A 21,420-nucleotide genomic window follows, 5' to 3' on the forward strand; every position below is an offset into this window, starting at 1 on the left:
TGTGAACCTGGCGGGAAATGGCTGAGTGTGAGCGCTGTGACGTGAAAGGTGCCCCAGGTGCTGGGAAAGTCGTCCAGATTAATATGAGAGTTGATAGAAGGGTTGGGAAACTTCGCAGACGTAATGTGCGGGAATGAATAATTCTGGATGATACGATAACACCCGGGGCGTCCCGGTTTAGGAATGATGGAGAAAGGGGAAGATTGAAAGGGACCAATGAGTTCTTCGATGTCTTTGGCTCGTAACGGCCCAATGTACCTTCCTTTCTCAAGTTCAGTTCACACGATTGCCTGAAATTCTCGTTGATATGTACTAATTGATTGTTTGTTTGGCAGTACCTGCTTGACGCTAATGCTAGGAATATCGAGATGAAAACCTTTGCACAATCCTTCAGGAATATGAGAGTATCTATCTGTAAGTCCTGCTGCTGCGAGCCTGGACTCCCATGTTTCAGGATTGTATGGGGTAAGTGCTTTGTGCCCTCTGTGCTCGAGGGCACATTTGAGTACCGTGAGTGGAGGCACCACATCCAGAACAGAAATGATGTCGGTCATGAGTGATCTCCGAACAGCCATTGACTCTTTGCCAGTCGCTGCATATGGGTTTCCCGTCACGCATGGTAAGGATTTTTCTGATCCGCATGGAGAGAGTCTCGTGCGCATCATCCCAGGTTCTGGTTGCCTTGCACTCGATAATCCTGTGTGGATTTCATCCAAGGCATATGGCGCAAGCGGAGAGGACTCCTCCGCTTGCGCCTGCACGAATATCCTGGCATGGCTTCTTTGACCTGCTCAAGTGATCTGGAGAGGGAGAATGCTTGCGCAACTCCTTCCAGTCACAATGCTTCAAGGAGGAGCTGGTGTGGTGCTTTGACTGTGACGCGATGTCATATTGTAGCGAGTGGGATGTGGCATGCCATGGGTGGGGTGTAGCGTGTAGCGTGTGGCAAACAATGTGTAGTGTGAAGCATGCAGCATGTAGCGTGTAGCGTGTAGCGTGTGTAGCATTTTTAAATTTGATGTTTATTTAAAAGAAAAGAACATTGGTTAGTTTTAATTGTTGCTTGTTATTAAAATTAGATTCTGACCTTGTAATCACACTCATTGTCTCTCTTACTGTGCTCGTCCCAATATACCCTGTCCCTTGTGTCTTTGAGAACCTTCTCATTGACCTCGGAAAGATCATAGGGTCCGATGAAGGACTTCGCTGCGATGTGCCATTGTCTTCACTGCTCTGCTTGGTATACTAAGAGCGTCTTTTGCACAATGGGGTCTCTGAGCGAACGAAACTTGTGAACTTGGATGTTCATCCAGAAGCGAGCCATCATCCAGACTCTGTCCTCAGGCCATTCGGCCTCTTTGATCGCGGTCAGAAAACGGGGACAAGCTTGACAAAATTCTTCAAACAGTAAGTTTTCATCATTGACCACCGAGCGAGCACTGCGCATGGATGCCAATGAGACCCAGGCCGTAGAGCCATCTGCCAGGGTTGAAAGGATCATGGCATCGTCGTCAATGGTCTTTTTACACTGGCTTCGTCCAGACCGTCGTTAGTGAAGTACCATAGTTCAACATACTCGCCTTTGTCCAGCTTCTTTAGGGCGTAGGAGCAGGGCGTGATTGCCGGTTCATCTGGAATCCCAGTCTGAAGTATCGGAATGAATTTATGCTTATTCTTCTTCCTCTCCTCCTTGCGTGCTGCTTCTTCCTCTTCAACCCTTACTTGGTCAAGTCTCTCCTGCTCATCTTCATCTAGCCTTTGGCGTTGCTCTTGGCGTTCCCTGTCCTCGTCTACTTGTTGTTGCCAGAGTACCTTGACGGCGTCATTGTTCGCCTCCCAGATATTCCGAAGCAATTGCATTGCTTGAGCCTCCGTCGTGTTTTCATTGACTAGCTGAGCGCGGATGTTGGCAAATACATCCGATGTGTAGTCCGGACAAACATTGAGATTCAGGTCATTTCTAATCCTTGGCATGTTTTGTATGGATCTAATTCGAAAAGCAGATATACGAAAGAATGTGACGAATGGAGAGCACAGTCTCGGAGTAGAGGAATTGCGAATACTAACAAGTTAGTAAGAAGCAAGAAAGGTGAGAAAACAAAAGAAGTGTGTCGCCACATAGGCCTAATTCTATTTTTGTCCTCGTACCTCAGACTCAAATAGAATACAACTTTTGCAGCATGGTGGGATTTCAAAATGATGTAATGTCTTGTAGTAGATTGTCACGCCAGATAACATATCCTTCACTTGCACAGTGTTCTGCCGGTCAGTGTACGTTTATCAAAGTTAACGTACGTTCAGCCGCAAACTTTCCCATGAATGCAAGTGAACTGAACTCGTGCAGTGCCAGATGTTCTGCTTGAATATTAGATAATCATATCTGATTGGACGATGAAGCAGGTTCAAAGTGCTGCAGTACATGGTGTGTCAACAATCACAGAATGGATAGTACTCAACTACTCCTACTATAACATCTGGTAGCACTGCTCATTTATCTACTCGTCAAGAACATCATCAACTTGAGGAAAGTCTGGATCATCAATTCCCTCAGCATCTAAGTCAAGAAGCTCATATAACTCAAGCTCAGCATCCAAACCTCAAATAGTGACTTTATAAAAAGATCCCAACCATTCCTCCGCACGAGAATAGTCGAATAAGTCACTGATAGCAATGCGGGAGAATGAACCACCAGCACTGGCAGCACCAATGGGGACTGAGTGCATTGATTCTGTGGTGGAAATCTCCTCCTCCTCCTGAACAGCTCGGATAAGGTCTGCTGCAACATCACTTATCCCTCGCCTCTCAAAAGCGAGGCTGTGTGGCTCCCGTTCACTGCTTTCTCCTGATAGATTGTTGCCAACTGTATGAACTACTTGAGTAGGCTCTGCTTTGTCAGTGGCCTCGGTGTCACAGTACCGGCGTTGAAGCCACTTCTTGACCACATCATTGCATACATGCTCTTCGTGAACATACATCTTGAGTTCTGCCAGAAGGGTGAGTGTCTCAGTTGAGAGCCAATTGCGCCATTTTGTATTCCAGCCGTGCTTGCGAATGGACATCCTCAGAGTGCAATGCACAATCACACAAGTGACATAATAGTGTTGTCGGCCGACTGATTAACCAGGTGCATTGGGGATCATTCAGGCCACTAGCCCAAACTAGTACATTAAGTTAGTAACAGAAAGCTATAAAACAAACTTGCGTACGAGTGCCTGCTATTGCCACTTCGTCCCTTGGTGCATCTTGCTGGCCCAAGTGTACCTGCTGCTCATCCATTGCCTGCTCATGCACAACACGTTGCTCATAGAGCCTTGCACACACTACCTTTGCCTTTCCACTGACCATTGAAGCTGGGTCTTTGACAGCATAACCTGGGTGCTCCACGAAGTGATCCCACCACCATCCTTGGTTTGATCTCTTGCCGATCTTCATGGTGTGTCAAAAGTCGGGAGTCCATCTTCGAGTTCTAAGCCTCAAAACATACCCTTGAACCGAACACACGAAAACCATGCGTTTATGTGAGTAATGATATGTGAAGCGGCACGAGGATAATCAAATATTCTAGCATTGACCAGATATAGTATAGTTCGTTACAGTAGGACCAGGAAACTCCTGAAAGTCGTGTTCAGATGAACATCGACAAAGTTTGCCAGCTTTCCCACGCAATCCGGTCAATGACCGTGAACTTGGTTCACTGACCAGCAGAACACTGCTTGCACATCAATAGTCTGCCAAATCAACCTCAGAAGTTGTCATTTTAGCTAGATATCTGTCAGGATCAATGTTCTAAGCACTTCCAAGGTTAAGATTGGTGTGAGTTTGCCTTCCCGACACTGATCAGTGTGCCAAATTGTCTCCAAACGGTGTATATTGCATCATAACACTTGCACAACACATTTATTCGAAAAATTAAAGACATAGAAATACTCATTGACAATGCAGGATCATTCCATTTCTATATACCAAAATGATTTGTGATGATTTGTATGTGCTGGAGCAAAAGCACGAACACTAGGTGAGCACGAACACTCAGGTACATCTAGTAGTTGGAGCTTGGGGAGACTCCTCGACCGGCGAATGCCGACGGACGGACAATCTATTGGTTGCTCGATGCACAGTCCCTTATGTTCATAATTTTATCTTTGTCGTTCACGACTTTAGATCTTAGTGTCGTTAACTAAGCGACATTTCCTAGTTCCAATATGGTGTCAAAAAAGGAGAGTCGGGGACAGGTGCCCACCACTACGATTAATTATAATGTGGATACTCAAACAGGACTGAAAGAGGAGACATATGTCAGCGAGCATGTTGACTTTCCACGTTCCGATTTTCCTTGTGATATTCGGAAAACTTGACATTACATAATGCATGAAGTTCACTTAAAGTTATTTTGAAGCTCAGAATCAGGATCATTCGCTCATCCAGCAACAGCGCAGATTCCTGATGTTCAGATACACATCTGGGTTATATGTACAGTGGCTCAAAAAAGTGTCCCAATGTTTGTAGCTTTTCATGTAATTGCTATATCATGTGTCAAGACGTGGGAATATGACTAAGCTATAGGGAGATGTCGGAAAGGTCTGCATCTCAGCTTTATTTCGGTTCCCTATACCGTGGGAAACTAATGACATTATGTGAAGATATGAGTATTTTAATTTGATGACTCATTGGGACACTTTTTTGACTTTGAGTTTTACTAATGTAATCTCTATAATTCTAGTACTGTGTGTGACCTCCTTCTGCTCCAATCACTTCTGCCACTCTTCTAAACATATTCTCTATCAATTTTGGGTATTTCTCTTTGGTGATTCCATCATACTCTGCTGTAACACTGTCTCATAGTTGGAATAGCCCCTACAGTGAATCTTGATATGCTACAAGTAATTTCTTGAGTGATTCTCAGGGGTATTCAATATGGTTGATGTCTTGGGTCTATGTTGAACATGATAGAATAGTAATATCATGGTTTGCAAGCTATTGGTGGCTTATTTAGAGGTATACTTAGGGTCATTGTCTTATCACAAAACAGTATCTTCTTCATTAACTCATAACTTCTGCATGCTTCTTAGCAGACACTCCTGTCAAATGAGTATTTACTACTCTGTATTCATCCTCCCCTTTGCTTCATAGAAGATTCCCACTCCATTTTATCTCATATAGTCCTATACCATCAAGTTTTGTCTTGAAACTTAAGGTGTTTATTTAATTTTTCTTTATCTTAATGATTGTCCTATCTATTTTAATATAAATTCCTTGCCATATGATTTCATCCTATTGATTTTAACCTTATCTAACTAGATAAACCTCTTTCAGCTATTAGCAGTCCAATATTTGTACTTGAAAGTAGCATCTTGTCTTTTATTTATAGGTTGGAGACAGAGAAATCTGTTTTTCTTGATTATAGCTTTAAGATGGGCTGTCTTGAGAGTCTGTCTGACTATTTGAGTAGAGATAGTCATAGGAATGATGGAAATAATCAATTTAATCACTTTATTAGCATCAGCAGTCTTTCCAATTAGAATATAGTGATTAAGAGATCTTAAGTCTTATAGAGCAACCTTCTAGATTGGCTACCAAATAACTTAAAGACCATAATATTACTATTCTATCATGTTCAACATAGACCCAAGACATCAACCATATTGAATACCCCTGAGAATCACTCAAGAAATTACTTGTAGCATATCAAGATTCACTGTAGGGGCTATTCCAACTATGAGACAGTGTTACAGCAGAGTATGATGGAATCACCAAAGAGAAATACCCAAAATTGATAGAGAATATGTTTAGAAGAGTGGCAGAAGTGATTGGAGCAGAAGGAGGTCACACACAGTACTAGAATTATAGAGATTACATTAGTAAAACTCAAAGTCAAAAAAGTGTCCCAATGAGTCATCAAATTAAAATACTCATATCTTCACATAATGTCATTAGTTTCCCACGGTATAGGGAACCGAAATAAAGCTGAGATGCAGACCTTTCCGACATCTCCCTATAGCTTAGTCATATTCCCACGTCTTGACACATGATATAGCAATTACATGAAAAGCTACAAACATTGGGACACTTTTTTGAGCCACTGTAACACAGAGATTGCACTTGTGAGTGACTACACATGAACCGACGATGCTTGTCCTCAAAGCAATCAGTCTGTACGATAGAAAGTTCAAACCCACTGCCAAGGTCAGGAATGAACTCGGGATGTGCAAAGCCCATACCATTGTGGTCTACGACACAGGTGAGGCCTTGAGCGCTTGAGCTCTGAGGTCCACCATGCATGATTCAGAAACTTCTGCTTCTGACAAACCAAACATGGAGATGGGAATGTGAGACTGGATGACTGTGATTGTCTGATTTTAGGTTACACAGACCTCTGTCCCCGACTCCCACGAAGTGGGAGAAGGGTTTTGTCAGACGCAAACATGCTCATTTTTCTGTCAATGGACGTGTCGTGGGAATTGATTACGTACATAACTGAGACACTACGATTCACTGTCTTTGTTCATTTATTTTCACCGCCTTCAGCCTTGAGACTCAGAGACTCCGTACTCTCGACCCAATATTGCCTATCGTCTTTTTTACCTCCGGTGCCCTGTGGTGGGACTCGTACATTGTGATGTTAGCTTAGGCCTGACTGACTGTTATATCCATGAATGGGAGGACTTAGACGAGCCCATGAGAATTCGCATGGAAATTGTGAGAGTACAAAAAATGATCAAGGTATTATCGGAGTATCGGAGTCGGGGACTGGTGCTCGCCGCCGCTACGATTTTATATGACGTACTGAACTTGACAACAAGACATTACCAGGTCTGTCGGTTTAGAGAGCTAAGTTTAGTTTACATAATATTGGTTTGGTTCACTTTGCCATGTTTTATTTTCTGAAGGGGCTTTGATGATCATGCAAATGACCAACTGAAATGGCTAAAATTTTGTGTCCTCGCGATCAAGGGAAGCAGCCGCATCTGCATCAGCTGTGCCTGACATGATGTCATTCCGGCTGTTGCAGCTGAGCGCTGAGGTTGGGATAAGTATGGATTGATCCCTCCGCAGTAGTTTAATGTCGCATTTAGAGTTACATAAATATATCGTTATAATTGTGTACATTTGCCGAGAACAAAATCATTGTTTTCCATCGTCGTATAATACAACATGTACTGACAAGCCTACGTACCATAACAATAAGTGAGATGAGGACAAGAACAAAACTGTTCTATATTCATTGAAAGGCACGGCGTGGTGATCTGCGACACGTCCGCTAAGTCGGACACACTAATGGACAATGGAGCTATCATGTTCTCCCTAGTAACCTAAGATCCTGACCTGCCTTGCCAAGGCTGACCAGCTGCAAGTATCATGGCGGTATCACATGAGAACCAGGTGCGCCTGGTCCATTCATCACCACTAGACACCTTGGTTCGGCGAACTTCGTCTAAACGACAGGTTGTCCAACGGAAAGAACGTGAGGCTCGGAAGCAGGCTACTGCCATTAATCCCTCTTTGCCAGTGCCATCTTCCTCTCGGTCAACTCGTTTTCCGGCGTCGTCACAAGTCCAAGATTTGCATGCAATTTCTCCGCCGAGGCCATACTATGGAACTAGTCCGAGAGTGCCCGAATCTCCTCTGTTGCACTCGCAATTCCGTAATTCGACAGCTAGCAATGCTGACTATCTTAACAGAAAGTCGTTTCTGTCGTTGACGGACGAACCAAATGGATATTATGACGAGCTTGAATCATATTACGAAGAGAATAGCATGTATTCACTGCGGCAAAGTCACACCCCCGGCGCTTCTACAGACAGCCACCGTGCTTGGCATACCACCCTAGAACCTACCAGTGGTTCCACAGATGTGTTGAACATACAATCCTCGATTCATGACATGCATCTGTCAAACTCAAGCACTCCCGTTCCAACCGTCGTGGTTTCCAAGCCCCAGGATGTCGACAAGCAGGTCGCCACTAATGAGCCAAAACTTGGCGGAAAGTCACCCATAGTTGACCCTACTCCCCGCATAAACTTTTCCAGGCCAGGAAGACCACCAATAATCTCTTCTGAAGAACAGAAACGCCAGGTTCTTGAACGAAATTCACGAAGAACCCGTTCTCCATTGACCGCTCATACCCCCCTTTCGTTTGTTCCAATTACGCCCCAGACGGGCGTAAGCTTTCCTGAAAACCAATTTTTGTCGCCTACGCCGCAATCTGATGCATGCTCGCCAGGGTCCTATCTTCAACCAAACTATGCTGTTTCTTCCCCGACCCTCTCATCCTCCTCTCATGTACACCACCCCTCTCACCCCCCGTCTGTACGTCCAAGCTCACCAGAAAGCTTATACTCCACCTCATATTCATTTTACCGTTTGAGTGATGGCTCTCCATCCCCAACTGGCAATTCAAATTTTCCTACCCAATCATCTTCCTCGCCGGGCAACCGTTCACCTTCTACCGAGCCTTCAACTCCACAAGAATATCTCCAGCTAGGAATACAATACCACGAGGCCAACAAACTACAAGATAGCGCATTTTACTTCGAGAAAAGTGCAAAAGAACAAGGTGGCTGTGGGACAGGGATGCTCTTGTGGGGATTGACGCTGAGGCATGGGTGGGGATGCGAGAAGAACGAGAAAAGTGGTTTCAAGTGGCTCACAAAGGCCGCGGAAAGCGCTGTGGATGATCTGGGCAAGGCGAGAGAAGGCATGGACGTGAAGGCTGTTAGAGTCAGTTCGATCTGCGGGGTTGTATATGGAAACGCTAATGAATTTTCCTCAGTCGGAGCTTGTGCTAGCGATTTATGAGGTTGGGCAATGCTTCTTTCATGGCTGGGGCGTAGCTAAGGACTACAAGATGGCAGTCGTACGTCGTCACTGATTGTCTCTAGCCTTGTGCTCACTAATCTCCAGAGTTACTATCGAGTTGCTGCCAACCTCGGCGACGGGGATGCACAAGAAGATCTCGCTTTTTGCCTAGCCAATGGCAAAGGGTGCAAAAAGGATAAGAAAAAAGCCGCTAAGTGGTATCGCGCTGCTGTGAGTATAACCAGCGTGATTCTTGCAAATTATATGTTAAGGTGTGTCTGTAGGTCGCACAAGGTGCCAGCGACGTAGGGATGGCGTGGATCTACAAGGACAAATACAAAGGCTAGCGCGCTGGCCAATGATGAAGAATCCTGCACCGTGGAACGGCAGCCCTGCGCATCATCAGCGATGCCTGCAAAAGGCCCGTATTCGGCTGAATCCTCACAACAGACGGCGGATAAAAGGGCTCCTCGAGAGATCATGAATTTCTGTCACATATAACCATGAATATAGCAGAGGTGGACAGGACAATGGATGTACCATTTTGGACAAATCATTTGATGTATCTTCGGACTGCGATTTAGATGTACAAGCTCTTGTCATCCTTTGCTTTGCCATTTGGAGTACTCTGTTGGTTGAATGCTTCGACATGAAGGACAAGGCGCCAGGGGAGCATGACTTGGCCGACAAAGCGACTAGTCTCGTTTCCCAGAATGTACTCCTCAGTGTTGACGAGGATGATATTCAAAAGTTGGTCAGTGCCCATAAACGTGCCAATGAACACTCGATTATCGGTCGTCGTGATGCGAAGGGTTGTAGTGAGTAGAGACTTGAGCGCTGTGATAGACGGAGACGTGTTTTGGTCAGTGCTTGAGGGCGACATCGATGACGAAAGCAATGAGGATTCAAAGGAGGTCATAAAGTAATATGAAAGAGCCGACGCCTGTAAACTCGCACGCTAACTACCATCCAGTCGCAAGACTATAAAGTTAATGAACCCTTTCGCCAGCCCAGTGTCGCTGAACATGCAAGGCCAATACAACACGCCAAACACTCACAAGTATTCTGTTATTCTACCTACCTACAATGAGCGCAAGAACCTCCCAATTATTATCTGGTTGCTAGCGAAGGTTTTTGTGGAACAGTGCGTTCTGTCTGCTTAACATGCCGAAAGCCAGACTGAGTACACCAGTCAGCTTGCATGGGAGATCATCATCGTAGATGATGCGAGTCCGGATGGGACACAAGAAGTTGCCATTGAGTTGGCAAGGGCTTATGGCGAGGACAGAATAGTGAGTGCAGATGGATCACGCGTTGAGGTCCGACTGATTGTCGGTCAAGCTTCTCAAACCACGGGCAGGAAAACTTGGACTCGGGTAAGTACTAGGAGTAAATATGGAAAACGAATGCGTCGCCAAATTGTGCGTAGGACTGCATATATCCATGGACTCGACTTCTGCACTGGTGACTTTGTGATAATAATGGATGCCGACTTTTCGCATCACGTACGTGCTTCACCATCCGTTGACACACAAGTTCTAATGTGCATCCATCCCGTCAGCCCAAGTTCATTCCGCAATTTATCAGGTGTGTCGTCTTTTCCTAACTTTTCCCTGTTAACAACGTGTAGATTGCAACAAGCACACAACCTCGACATTGTGACAGGAACGCGATATCGCTCGACATCCACTCCATACCTCTCTGAAACTCAACCTGGTGGCGTGCACGGCTGGGATCTGAAGCGCAAATTAGTCTCACGAGGAGCAAATTTCCTGGCTGCTACTGTGCTGAACCCCGGCGTGAGCGACCTAACGGGCAGTTTCAGGTACGTAGACTATCAGTTCGGGAAAGCGGACTGAAACTTAATGCTGGTGTAGACTGTACCGGTTACCCGTTCTTCGGCATATCATCACACTGACACAGTCCAGGGGGTACGTGTTCCAGATGGAGATGATGGTAAGGGCACGGGCCCTGGGATACACTGTTGGCGAGGTTCCGATCACTTTTGTGGATCGGATATTTGGAGAAAGCAAGCTCGGTGCGGACGAGGTTGTGGGATATGCAAAGGGCGTGTGGCAGTTATTCAAGTCGGTTTGAAAGTACTATAAACGTGGCACTAGCCTTGATCATAATTTATGATACTCGGTCCCATTTTTTAGATGGTCAGTTCGAACAATTAGAGTTTTTCAATATCTCATTGTTATCAGTTGTGGACTGTGGTTGGATGACATCATATATATCCCATCTTTGTCAGCCTTTGGTTTTCATAAGCTTTATCTCTCATCTAGATTCCAAACCACCTACACAACTGCTGCATAATGAGTCTGCTACAAGGCGTGCTCAAATCGCAATCACAGACCCATGAATTGAATGGACTCTATCCATCTTCCAGGCAATCCCAGGCTGAGAATGACTCAGACGATGAGCTTGTCGGCGTGGTATGCCCCCATACCGTCTACTCTAATATCAATTACTCAACATATTTTCAAGTTCTCATTACCAGGGACGCCAGCGAGGTCGAGAGGACCTTCACGCCCCTCATCGCGCCCTGTATCACCCACACGAAGAGGTTTCACTCGCTCTGCGAGTGCACTGCCATTGAAGGGCCTCTCGAATGACCCCCTAAAGGCATTTCCAACTCAAGTATCGCAAAACATTTTCCGGTGGCTTGGGATATCTGAGCTCGCGACCTGCGCTAGGGTATCGAGAAAGTGGAATAAGAGTCAGACACTGAACTACAGCAAGTCTTATACATATATATTAGTGTGCTGTATGCTAATGGTCTACGTTGTGTTACAAGTTTGGTTTCAGCATTATAGGAAGGAAAACTTCCATGACGAAACTCTTCCTCCCGGGAAGTGGACTAGAAGGGAATCGAAACAGAATTGGGTGAGTACTTTATCTTCCTGTGTCTGGCTGTATGATTTGATGACTTGTTCTCAGCGGATGACCTACATTAAATCTGTGTCGAATCGCTCGCCTCCATCATCGCCGTTGCCTTCGAGAGGTTCAGGTCGCACTTCACCGTCACAGTCAGGCCATCAAACGCCAAAAGAACTTAAAGAAGAGCAATGGCGACAAGAGGAACTTATGCAAAGCCGGCCAGGTAAGTTGGAGATGAGAGAAATGTACAAGGAGCTGGGTGGCCGCAAGAGCCGGACCAAGGGAAAGCTGGGAGGTTCTGGGGGTCATAGAGACCGGACGGGTTGGGGGGAAGGAGACGATGAGTAACATGGAAGACAGGGTAGTATGTACATATAAGTTTATAACTTTCTTGGAATTATCGCAAAAGTTGTGGCATGTGTTGTATTGATTCATAGGCGATACAAGAATTGACAATCTCCTAATGTTTCTCTACTAATTGGGCAAACGCCGAGCGCATTGACCTGATAAAATGGAATATATCTCTTGTTTCGTTTAGTTCATTAAGTAGGATGGGGAGATTTGGCAGTGGGGGTGTGGTCGTTATCACTGGTTGGCGGATGTAAGCACCACCTTTGAGACACATTGCATTGACTTGCATACCTTGATTTGAGCTGGATGCAACGTCGAGCACGAAGCTGAATTCACGGTCAATGTCAAGCTTGTCAATGTGCGTAAATCGGATGAGGAGCCGGTCCTTCTCTATTCCCTCGATATGACAACGTAGACGGGTTTCGCAGGCATTTAATTCAGGTCCTGTTTGTGCTGCATGCATCTCCAATGTCTGCCGCTCTCGATCTTTTTCTGCAGAGAGTAGCCTGAGCAGCGTAAGCAAGGAAATTACAACGACGGTACCTACCTCTCTTCAAATTGGCAGTTAGGGCACGATACTGCTCTATCTCTGCATCAACGGACTGGCAGGTTTCACGGATCGATGCGAGCTGGCGTTTCAGAGCGGTAATTGACGTCTCAGCTTCTCGGACCTCCTCCTTTTCCCTTTCCATTACTGAGAGACGTCACTGCTGCACAATTACACCACAACAAGCATGACCACGTACCAGCCAGCAGCTCAATCTCCTTCACCTTACACTGATTAGTTTCAGCCTTTACTGCAACAGTCTTCTCAACCAAACGTTTCTTGTCTGCCTCCTGAGCATTCCTATGTTTGGTGATCTCTGCTACTGCGCGATTTGCATAGTTGGTGACCGCTCTGAGAAAATTAGATGTGGAAGCTTCATATGCGTGCAAGCGCAGGTCGACAGAAGGGTTAGGCTCTGCGAGAATTGAGGCAAGATCAATATGGGTAGGACGAACTTGAGGCATGGTCAATCGGCAATATTATCAGCAAAGTTTCGGACTCCTTTGCAGAACGCGTCCGTCATGTGACTGTATCACTTATCCATAAGAATCAAACCACAGTACTTGAGACTCATCTTCATCATACAAAGATCAATAGACCAGGAACATTCAGGGTATCAACTGAGATATGTTCTATGGCTCCCCTTCCATCTAGATCAGATTCACCCCAATATCGAGATATACATATGGACACGGCAAAGGGAATCACATTGGGACTTCGGGACATCCACATGAGTACCGCAAAGCCTAATGGCGGCGCGTGGTCTGATGACATCTCAATGGACACTGCACGAAATGCGACAACCGTGAAAGCAGGTGGATTTCAGCTCTGGGAGAGGGAATTGCTCCAGAGCGCCGAGGTCAAGCGCAAGGCCACCGTGGCCCAACTATGTGAGCATCTCATTTTGAGACCTTCCCCAATCTCATCATCTATGCTCCTACCAGTTTTTCTCGACTATTACTTTATGAACCTTGGATATATCGCATCCAGGAAAGAAAGGAGGGCACGCTTTGACGCAGATACTACCAAAAGGCAGCTAACAGCCGCCGAGTACGCAAAGGAGTTCAAGTCGTATTGTGGGCGAGAGAGAGTAATTCTGAGAAAACGCAGAGCAAAGCTGAGGGTTGACCAATTTCATATCATCGCACAAGTCGGGCAGGGTGGTTACGGTGAGGTGTTCTTGGCACGGAAACAGGACACAGGAGAGATATGCGCTCTCAAGAAGATGAAGAAACGTATATTGTTCAAGATGGATGAGGTTTGTTATCCCACTCACAGATCTGCGTGAAGACTGATGCATTTCAAGGTGCGGCACGTCTTAGTGGAGCGCGATATCCTTACCGCAACCAAAACAACTTGGCTCGTCAGACTTCTTTATGCATTCCAGGACGCACAACACGTATATTTAGCAATGGAGTATGTTCCCGGAGGCGATTTTCGTACTCTTCTCAACAATTCTGGCGTTCTCAAGGAAGAGCATGCAAGGTTTTATATTTCAGAAATGTTCGTCGCTGTCAACGAGCTTCACAAGCTTGGTTACATTCATCGTGACTTGAAGCCGGAGGTGAAACTGTCTCGCATGCGCAAGCTCTGTAGTACTGACAATGCCTCCAGAATTTCCTTGTGGACGGCACCGGACACGTCAAGCTGACTGACTTCGGCCTTGCCACAGGTGCCCTCAATCCCAAGCGCATTGAATCGATGAAGTTGAAGGTCCGTCTGCGACCCTGACTTCATCCTGTGCGCCCTAATATTTCTCAGCTCGATAAAGCGAAAGACGTCCAAGTCGTCTACCGCTCTACCCTAGAACGCCGCTCCATGTACAAATCCATCCGCGCTGAAGACCCACGGTATGCAGACTCCATAGTTGGCTCACCCGACTACATGGCGCCGGAGGTCCTCAGAGGCAAGCCATACACTTATTCAGTCGACTATTGGTCGCTAGGTTGCATATTCTTCGAATTTCTCGCTGGTTTTCCGCCCTTCAGTGGCGGTACGCCAGAGGAGACCTGGACAAACCTGAAGAATTGGACGAAGGTACTGAGAAGGCCAGAGTACGATAAGCCTGAAGACTTAATCTTCAACTTGACGGATATTGCATGGGATGCCGTGACCAGGTACATGGGTTGCTACCGTGTGTTGTCTGACGACGCTGAATGCCTCTTGTTTCCTGTTCAGACTCATCTCGCACTCGAGCGTTCGATACTCTACTCTTACACAGGTCACAAGCCACCCTTTCTTTGACGGGATGCAGTGGGAAGACCTCCGTTCAACACGCGCACCGTTTGTGCCTGCTCTTGACTCAGAGATTGACACTGGGTACTATGATGATTTCACTTCTGCGGAAGACATGGCGAAGTACGCCGAAGTGAAAGACAAGCAGCGAAACGTAGAGAAGGTAAAGGAAAAGGAAGAGCCAGAAGCCCGAGGTGTCTGGGTCGGCTTCACCTTTGGTAAAAATGGTCCGGGAGGAAAGCTGTTTGGTTCGTTGGATTCGAGTCAAGATGATGGTGAAGCATTGGCTACTATATTTTGATATCTTGATACTTTCGCTAATATCTCGTGCCCATCACGAGGGTTTTGTTCCCTATCCCCCAATCATTGCAGAAACAACAGATATCGGGTTGACGTAGAAGTGATGACATCTGAGACCTAGTGTAAACTCAAAGAGACAGATCGAGGGATATCAAGACGTAATCAGACCTGGAGGCCCGAGGAAGAGAATCCAATCTTGAGTAAGAGAAGGTGAGTTGTGATTCTCAAACGTTAGGGGTCCGACTGTAACGGCTAGTCGAACAAACACCCAACAGTCTATGTCAGTCACGGTCATTCACAATAGTATTATTTCACCCTAGATCACCTTCATTGGTTTAACTTTGTTCCTGGCTCTCCCTGAGCCGATCATGGCTTGCACCTCCGAAAAAAAGTCGTTGACTCGTGGAACGCGTGAGCCAAGAATGAATATTCCTATGCGACAAGGGGTTCAGAAGCAGGAACCTGGGAGCCCATCAGAGAACCCTGCACCTGTGGTTCCCATAACCACTAATTCAACATAACAGCTGGCGCTGAGCCTGACGGCAGTTGAGCCTTCCATCAGAGAACACATGAAAATTTTGAAAGGTCGTATAGAAAAGATACAGAACTCGGTGGTGAATGCTAGGAAGCTGCGATCGAGGGAGAACCGAAATAGGTAGCTGAAAATAAACTAAGACTGACCCGATGGCGAGCCTAGATAAGAATTGACGCTAGAGAAATACAACACACATGACGTACCCGACACGACGACCAGCAAGAGTCTTTACTTACATACAATTATTATATCGCATCAACATCGCAAAGTGTCCTTATCATCTCTAGTATTTTATGTATATCATAGTCGAATGGATCCAACCATCATAACGTTAACCCCCTAGTTCAACGTTGAACGTTGAACGTTGAACCCTAACTTGCTAATGATGTATGTACATTCATATACTACATAGCGTGTAATGTTCATACACTACACAGCACTGTAAATAACTGGCACATCATTAACGTTTACACAAGGTACGCCATCAATTCGTTGCGCTCCATGTTTTCTTCAGCATGTCGGCACATTTTTCAGCTACCATCACAACCGGAGCCTGGAGATGAGTCGCAACTATATCTGGGAAAATGCTTGCATCTGCGATCCTCAGGCGAGAAACCCCATGCACGCGGAGCTCATCGTCAACAACACCTGGGACCGTGTCATGTTCCTGAGCCATGCGACAACTGGATGCATAGTGGTATGTTGTGCGGACGTTCTGTCCGATGAAGGCGTCCAATTGCTCGTCACTGTCGCCGGCAGGAATCAGATGGTTCTCCATCTGATACCCGTTCGTACGCATCCTTTCTCCTAATGCCATTGCAAGGCGCACAGCTTCCTGACAACCTCGATATCTCCCTCGCGCGTGAAGAACCCGAGGTCTACTTTTGGGTTTGCATAGGGGTCATGAGAGAAAAGCTCCACCGTGCCCGATGATTTGGGTTGCAGAGGAACGCAAATGAAAGAGAAGAAGCCCTGAGACTTCTGGGATGTGACATAGGTGCATTCATGGGGAATGGGCATGATTTCAATATCGGGAAATGTTTCACGATTGGTTTCCTCGACGCCAGGCTCTGCATCATCTCCCAAATTATCCGATTTGGCAAATATCGACACCTGCACGGATGGATTCGTGAATAGTCCCCGACCGCGTATCAGGTAATTCAAAAATTCAGTCAATGCTCGCGTTAAACTGCTCTCAAGCGCGTGTAATGTGTCAGAGACCCTGTACGTGATCGTGGTGCCAACATGATCTTGCTATGGTGCATGTTAGTGAACAGAGCAATTGACAGAACTTCTGTACACACCAAATTGCGGCCAACGCCTGGCAAATCCTTGATGACTTTGATCCCTCGCGTAGAACGGTCGCTGTTTTGGAGTGGACTCGTATGGTTTGAAGAACACTCCCGATGCAACCGGTTGCACGCCGCCAACATCGAAATCGATCTTTGTGACAAGCGTGTCGGTGCAAATCGCGACCCTTCGCCTCTGCGTGGTGATCAAGGGAGGAAGAAAAGCATCGAAGGTAGACAGACGCTTCCCATCTGAAGCCAATGTGACGGGAATTTTTGCGCAGGACACGCAAGGTCCTTCTGGGGCGTTGACATCATCAGTGTACGATATACCGAGGTCCTTGGCAGCTTTCACAGCACTGGTAGCAACATTAGGCTCTGATTATGAGAAATGAACGAGGGAATTACTGAGAGAACGAACTGAAAAGGAACTTGTCGAAATGTCGATTGCTCCATGGTCCTACATGTCAGAGTGAGTGCAAGTTCCTCATGATCTGACCGAATTCACCTTCGGTGCCATGATAATACCCTGAAGTGCTGACCGCATTCTCGGACTTGATAAAGTATGGTTCGAGGTCGGCATAGCTCCAACCAACGCGTCCCTGCCGCCTCCATTCGTCATACTGCGCAGGACTACCTCTAGTGTAAAGCATCGAATTAAACCTTGATGCTCCACCTAATACAGTGCCAGTGAGAATTTCAAGGACACGACCATTAGCAGCGGTTAAAGGTGTGCTATTCCATCGCACAGAGGGATGTTTCCCCTGGGCATATGATGAAGACAAAAGAGGACACCGCATGGTGAACGTGTTGTGAACGCTGCCACGCTCAAGAAGTAATACAGATATTGTAGGGTCCTCGGTTAGCCTACTTGCAAGGACGCATCCTGCGGTTCCTCCTGAAAACCTCATCACATTGACTTTGGTGTTGTGATTAAAGGGTAGCGAAACGTACCTCCAGCTATGATATAGTCATACAGGCCTCTACGTGGCACGCTCGTATCCGAAAATCGAGCATCTGCACCGACATCGGCAGGATCATGTTGTATTGGCATTGCACGGTTGTTCCTTTGGTACGTTGGGCACGAAAGCTTTTAGCCCTACTCTATAACGATTTTATTTGGCCATTTTATTTCGTGCACAAGATGACAACCAACAAATAAATAGGGCACGTTATTGAGTGGGCAAATGATGCCAACATGGACCAGCAAGAAAGTGCACGCGATCACCACAACATCCCAGAAAATAGGGCGTTGCGGACGTCCACTGACCACGACAAAAATCGGATCATCGGCGATTAGGTTGTGTGCCAAAACAATTCACGGTCCATTCTGGATGGAAGGGAATCAGGATTGAGTGATGAGGCAGCGAGAGGCTAACATTTACTTACCGGAACCAAGTCTTGAAAATCGTCGCTGAAGAGATGTGAAGGTGGTCGAAGAATTGTTCTGCTTTCTGTTGGTCATATGGGCCACGTGGTCAGTACTTAGTAGCGCCTCGTCGTTTCGCGTCGAGTGCTTGCAGTGCAATTGTTGCTGCAAATAGCTGGTTATACAAACGAAATGCCATAACTTCACATGGGTGGTGGGTTCAGGTCTACAGGCTGTCAGATCCAGGGTCAATAACTGTGTATGAAACAGAGAAGCACTTTTCGTCAGCCAGTCAGGCCAGCCCATCTCTAAAAGGCATTTGATTTTAGGCGACCGCTTAGTGTCTTTGAAGTTTCTGCGCAAGTGAGTGTGGAGTACATCAGCAAAAGACCTTGAAATTTCGCTTGTCAAAAAGAAGTTTGATGCTTACGGTGAGCTTACGGCGCTGGTGATGGAGCAATGCGATTGGTGGAACAAACTTTTCCGTAGTACACTTGAAAACTCGCTTAACTCGCTTACAGCTAACATCATATCGATAGGCCAGAATCCATTTTTTGTTCATTCACCGCTTTTGTTTAGTTGTGGAGCTCACCTGTGATTCCCACGTAAATGCTCTTATTATAGGTGATAGTAGATGGGTCTCGCACCTTTAAGGTCAGGCAAATTCAGCGGATCACCGCCTCCTTCAATATCTCCTGGATAAAGAGGGACTTTACATACCAACAGGACTATATGACTGGGTGCTGCCGCCGGCATATCGGCAAATGACGTGACGTGTTCCCAGCGTCGGCTAATAATATATGAAACGTCGAGCTCGCATGTCTCACGTTCAAGTAATGGGATCGACACCGCATTTCGACGACACATGCACCAGTGATGATTTTAGTACGTAGGGAATACATTTATGTCCATAAACTAGACTACAGCATTGGAACAGTACTATTACTCATCTTCAAGTCCATCAGATGACTCAACAACTTCAGAGCTCTTGGGGGCTTGGCGAAGCTGTGGAGCGGTTCTTTTCGCCTTCTTCGACACCCTCTGATTTTCCTGGCCAGCCTGTCCTGCGGTAGCCAGTGCCTTGCGCTTTCGAGGCACTCCAGAGTCCGAACGCTTCTTGCGTGGCTTGCGAACAATTTCGCCAGCTAAACGGCGCGTGTTGAGTTCAGCTGCGTGGGATTTAAGTTCTGCTGGTGAGAGAACTGTCCAGTAGCAGATACGACTCTTGAGTGCATCTCGAAGCTTCCGAATGTCGCCAACTGTTCCAATGTTCGAAGGACTAATGAAGTTGACCCCGTGGGGCCATCCTACAAGGCGCACTCCATAAGTCTCGACGATTGCGGTTTCGTAGTTATGGTAGTTCATAGCAATATCCTTTTTACCAGTCACTGCAACTGAAAACAGTGTCAGATGGGGCCAGCACATGCAAAACAACACAATCACTCACATAACCCACGGAAGATCATTTTACGCACTTGCTTTCGCATTGCCTCCAAAGACTCACGCTCGTTGAGATCTGCATGACATTCAATGATGGCCAGGCAAGTATATATAACGTATAGGACTTACTCTGATCCTGTGTGCATGCCCATTGTTCATATTGACGCAGAAAATCTGCCATCGGATGCTCGTAAACGTCCTCCCAAAGGTCTTCCGTATTGTCGGTGCCATGCATGGTGCTTTGGATCATGTCGTTGATGTGACCACGAACGACAAATAATGTCGCATAGATGCCAGTCCGAACACGTAGGTCATCCAGCTAGTATAAGTTTATTTTAGTTGGTTGTAGACGTAAATATTCAAAAAAATGTACCTCTTTCACGAGTCTTTCTGTTGTGGCTACCACATCTCGCACAGCTGCGGAATTATTCGCACGAACACCAAGTGCCTTCTTGTCGCGATGCTCATTGAGGGCCTCTATGTAAGAGGCCTTTTCTTCTTCTGTCAATTTGTTCATTTGAGGGTCATTTGTGACCATTTCACGGAGCTCAGCCAGCGTGTAACGGGACCCTGCAGGTTTATCTGATTGTCATAAGGTAAGCAGTGATATCGTATTGAGAACATCAAAAGACTTACTGGCATTTAGTTCCTTTGCCTTCGCATGAATAAGCGCGTTGATCAACCGGGGCTTGTGGGAGTTGTGGTAATTCGTGTGGACGCTGATGATGTCATTGATGTGCTTTGGGGTGACATTGTGAGTTCGGGCGAGCACCTCTATTTTCACCCTCTGCTCGTCGAGGTACTCAGAGATACCATCATGTAAGCTTTTTGTCGCCTCCCTCTTCTGGTCCCTCTTGATCTTCCGGGATGCTTTTGTGCATCTGTCAGCCGAGGTGGTGGCGTCCGAGGTCGAATAACAGGTCGCGTGGGATTGTGCGCTGCCCAGGTGGATGAATTCCCCTCACGCAGTGGCCCTGCACAGTTGGCACTTTGATTAGGGGTCAAGGCTTCAGACGGGTGGGGTGATGGTGTGCGAGTGGGAGGGTCAGGGAGTGAGGAATGGGCGATGAACCCTGGAAGGAGTGGCAAGTTGGTGGGCGTGTCCTTGGTAAGTGTAGCTAGTTCCTCGCTTGTAAGCGGCATAGTGTAGAGTGCTGGGTCCTCCCAGTTAATCTCATTGAACGAGGGAGCAGTAAAATCACCATTGGAATCAAAGTTTTCCACTGAAAAAATTTGGTCCATCATAGGTGCAGTGGTGAGGAAGTGTTGGGGTGCAGACGTGCAGTGTTGAGATGTAGATGTGCCTACAATATTTTACGTGATGATGCAAATAAACAAGCCGCGACACATCAGGTACATGAGGCAGTGCAGAACATGAAATTGACAAGACATACATTTGTTGCACGCCTCAGGTCCCTGTCTGCTATTCTTCGAGTCGCAATGCCAACTACAGACACAACTAGGAATTCAAAGCTTGTCAGCACTGAGCCCCACATCAGCAATCCGCTCACAATGACATAGTCACTTGCCTTGCAGAGGTGATATATTCGTCGAGGTATATTCCGAGCTGATCCGAAAAAATTGCTGTAGATTTGTTGAGGTTATTGTTGCTCTGGTTTGTCGGACTCGGAGCCCCACACCAGCGGGTCGTACTAATATATGGGGCGTCAAACAG

The 21,420-nt window shown here is 46.5% G+C and overlaps 11 protein-coding genes across 11 annotated transcripts; 4 read left to right on the plus strand and 7 right to left on the minus strand.

The window, feature by feature from the left end:
- Nucleotides 1-1,225: 1,225 nt before the first annotated feature.
- Nucleotides 1,226-1,974, minus strand: F5891DRAFT_1180169 (uncharacterized protein; the record flags this gene model as incomplete). The annotated part of the gene is made up of 2 exons (XM_041365880.1): nt 1,226-1,532; nt 1,577-1,974. The coding sequence occupies 2 exons, from the start codon at nt 1,972-1,974 to the stop codon at nt 1,226-1,228; spliced, it is 705 nt and encodes a 234-aa protein (XP_041234213.1).
- A 745-nt stretch (nt 1,975-2,719) lies between these two features.
- Nucleotides 2,720-3,713, minus strand: F5891DRAFT_994346 (uncharacterized protein). Its single transcript, XM_041378292.1, has 3 exons — nt 3,576-3,713; nt 3,210-3,518; nt 2,720-3,161 (listed from the first exon to the last, which is right to left on the minus strand). The coding sequence occupies exons 2-3, from the start codon at nt 3,430-3,432 to the stop codon at nt 3,004-3,006; spliced, it is 381 nt and encodes a 126-aa protein (XP_041234214.1). The 5' UTR covers nt 3,433-3,518; nt 3,576-3,713; the 3' UTR covers nt 2,720-3,003.
- A 3,643-nt stretch (nt 3,714-7,356) lies between these two features.
- F5891DRAFT_973996 (uncharacterized protein) lies at nt 7,357-9,143 on the plus strand (the record flags this gene model as incomplete). Its single annotated transcript, XM_041376401.1, has 7 exons — nt 7,357-7,380; nt 7,444-8,160; nt 8,222-8,307; nt 8,367-8,718; nt 8,771-8,854; nt 8,902-9,027; nt 9,081-9,143. 7 exons carry the CDS (start codon nt 7,357-7,359, stop codon nt 9,141-9,143), a joined length of 1,452 nt encoding a protein of 483 aa, XP_041234215.1.
- Nucleotides 9,144-9,376: 233 nt separating this feature from the next.
- F5891DRAFT_937208 (uncharacterized protein) lies at nt 9,377-9,679 on the minus strand (the record flags this gene model as incomplete). Its single annotated transcript, XM_041374085.1, has 1 exon — nt 9,377-9,679. The coding sequence occupies one exon, from the start codon at nt 9,677-9,679 to the stop codon at nt 9,377-9,379; it is 303 nt and encodes a 100-aa protein (XP_041234216.1).
- A 67-nt stretch (nt 9,680-9,746) lies between these two features.
- F5891DRAFT_22999 (glycosyltransferase family 2 protein) lies at nt 9,747-11,057 on the plus strand. Its single transcript, XM_041371014.1, has 7 exons — nt 9,747-9,940; nt 9,989-10,088; nt 10,138-10,172; nt 10,226-10,301; nt 10,358-10,383; nt 10,427-10,621; nt 10,674-11,057. The coding sequence occupies exons 1-7, from the start codon at nt 9,789-9,791 to the stop codon at nt 10,891-10,893; spliced, it is 804 nt and encodes a 267-aa protein (XP_041234217.1). The 5' UTR covers nt 9,747-9,788; the 3' UTR covers nt 10,894-11,057.
- A 57-nt stretch (nt 11,058-11,114) lies between these two features.
- F5891DRAFT_938057 (uncharacterized protein) lies at nt 11,115-12,027 on the plus strand (the record flags this gene model as incomplete). Its single annotated transcript, XM_041374147.1, has 3 exons — nt 11,115-11,234; nt 11,287-11,685; nt 11,740-12,027. The coding sequence occupies 3 exons, from the start codon at nt 11,115-11,117 to the stop codon at nt 12,025-12,027; spliced, it is 807 nt and encodes a 268-aa protein (XP_041234218.1).
- A 67-nt stretch (nt 12,028-12,094) lies between these two features.
- Nucleotides 12,095-13,053, minus strand: F5891DRAFT_994366 (chromosome segregation protein Spc25-domain-containing protein). Its single transcript, XM_041378293.1, has 4 exons — nt 12,777-13,053; nt 12,578-12,724; nt 12,322-12,522; nt 12,095-12,267 (listed from the first exon to the last, which is right to left on the minus strand). Exons 1-4 carry the CDS (start codon nt 13,039-13,041, stop codon nt 12,140-12,142), a joined length of 741 nt encoding a protein of 246 aa, XP_041234219.1. The 5' UTR covers nt 13,042-13,053; the 3' UTR covers nt 12,095-12,139.
- Nucleotides 13,054-13,094: 41 nt separating this feature from the next.
- Nucleotides 13,095-15,438, plus strand: F5891DRAFT_994369 (AGC/NDR protein kinase). The gene is made up of 7 exons (XM_041378294.1): nt 13,095-13,467; nt 13,522-13,835; nt 13,884-14,141; nt 14,192-14,290; nt 14,339-14,694; nt 14,756-15,322; nt 15,388-15,438. The coding sequence occupies exons 1-6, from the start codon at nt 13,212-13,214 to the stop codon at nt 15,111-15,113; spliced, it is 1,641 nt and encodes a 546-aa protein (XP_041234220.1). The 5' UTR covers nt 13,095-13,211; the 3' UTR covers nt 15,114-15,322; nt 15,388-15,438.
- A 693-nt stretch (nt 15,439-16,131) lies between these two features.
- F5891DRAFT_1180175 (alcohol oxidase) lies at nt 16,132-17,990 on the minus strand (the record flags this gene model as incomplete). Its single annotated transcript, XM_041365881.1, has 6 exons — nt 16,132-16,393; nt 16,477-16,897; nt 16,952-17,314; nt 17,358-17,396; nt 17,445-17,834; nt 17,891-17,990. The coding sequence occupies 6 exons, from the start codon at nt 17,988-17,990 to the stop codon at nt 16,132-16,134; spliced, it is 1,575 nt and encodes a 524-aa protein (XP_041234221.1).
- Nucleotides 17,991-18,106: 116 nt separating this feature from the next.
- On the minus strand, nt 18,107-18,826 carry F5891DRAFT_23082 (uncharacterized protein). The gene is made up of 3 exons (XM_041371018.1): nt 18,736-18,826; nt 18,326-18,660; nt 18,107-18,266 (listed from the first exon to the last, which is right to left on the minus strand). The coding sequence occupies exons 2-3, from the start codon at nt 18,609-18,611 to the stop codon at nt 18,223-18,225; spliced, it is 330 nt and encodes a 109-aa protein (XP_041234222.1). The 5' UTR covers nt 18,612-18,660; nt 18,736-18,826; the 3' UTR covers nt 18,107-18,222.
- A 224-nt stretch (nt 18,827-19,050) lies between these two features.
- Nucleotides 19,051-20,987, minus strand: F5891DRAFT_1273208 (uncharacterized protein; the record flags this gene model as incomplete). Its single annotated transcript, XM_041370126.1, has 6 exons — nt 19,051-19,699; nt 19,753-19,821; nt 19,875-20,064; nt 20,119-20,327; nt 20,382-20,604; nt 20,664-20,987. The coding sequence occupies 6 exons, from the start codon at nt 20,985-20,987 to the stop codon at nt 19,248-19,250; spliced, it is 1,467 nt and encodes a 488-aa protein (XP_041234223.1). The 3' UTR covers nt 19,051-19,247.
- Nucleotides 20,988-21,420: the final 433 nt, after the last annotated feature.

This window comes from Suillus fuscotomentosus (genome assembly GCF_016647785.1).
Source record: "Suillus fuscotomentosus strain FC203 chromosome Unknown F5891scaffold_1, whole genome shotgun sequence".
Taxonomy (NCBI): Eukaryota; Fungi; Basidiomycota; class Agaricomycetes; order Boletales; family Suillaceae; genus Suillus; species Suillus fuscotomentosus.

Excerpts from the sequence above, each read along its gene's own strand:
- F5891DRAFT_994346 (XM_041378292.1), bottom strand. The coding sequence starts at position 3,432 with ATGAAGATCGGCAAGAGATCAAACCAAGGATGGTGGTGGGATCACTTC. Across the intron at positions 3,162-3,209 it reads CGAAGTGGCAATAGCAGGCA|TAGTTTGGGCTAGTGGCCTG; the intron begins CTCGTACGCAAG and ends AACTTAATGTAC.
- F5891DRAFT_22999 (XM_041371014.1), top strand. The coding sequence starts at position 9,789 with ATGAACCCTTTCGCCAGCCCAGTGTCGCTGAACATGCAAGGCCAATAC. Across the intron at positions 9,941-9,988 it reads GCGAAGGTTTTTGTGGAACA|TCAGCTTGCATGGGAGATCA; the intron begins GTGCGTTCTGTC and ends TGAGTACACCAG. Across the intron at positions 10,089-10,137 it reads CTTATGGCGAGGACAGAATA|CTTCTCAAACCACGGGCAGG; the intron begins GTGAGTGCAGAT and ends TTGTCGGTCAAG.
- F5891DRAFT_994366 (XM_041378293.1), bottom strand. The coding sequence starts at position 13,041 with ATGCCTCAAGTTCGTCCTACCCATATTGATCTTGCCTCAATTCTCGCA. Across the intron at positions 12,725-12,776 it reads GGAGATTGAGCTGCTGGCTG|TAATGGAAAGGGAAAAGGAG; the intron begins GTACGTGGTCAT and ends GACGTCTCTCAG. Across the intron at positions 12,268-12,321 it reads TGCATCCAGCTCAAATCAAG|TGATAACGACCACACCCCCA; the intron begins GTATGCAAGTCA and ends TCCGCCAACCAG.
- F5891DRAFT_994369 (XM_041378294.1), top strand. The coding sequence starts at position 13,212 with ATGGCTCCCCTTCCATCTAGATCAGATTCACCCCAATATCGAGATATA. Across the intron at positions 14,142-14,191 it reads ATCGTGACTTGAAGCCGGAG|AATTTCCTTGTGGACGGCAC; the intron begins GTGAAACTGTCT and ends CAATGCCTCCAG. Across the intron at positions 14,291-14,338 it reads TTGAATCGATGAAGTTGAAG|CTCGATAAAGCGAAAGACGT; the intron begins GTCCGTCTGCGA and ends AATATTTCTCAG.
- F5891DRAFT_23082 (XM_041371018.1), bottom strand. The coding sequence starts at position 18,611 with ATGGGCTGGCCTGACTGGCTGACGAAAAGTGCTTCTCTGTTTCATACA. Across the intron at positions 18,267-18,325 it reads ATTTTCAAGACTTGGTTCCG|AATGGACCGTGAATTGTTTT; the intron begins GTAAGTAAATGT and ends CCTTCCATCCAG.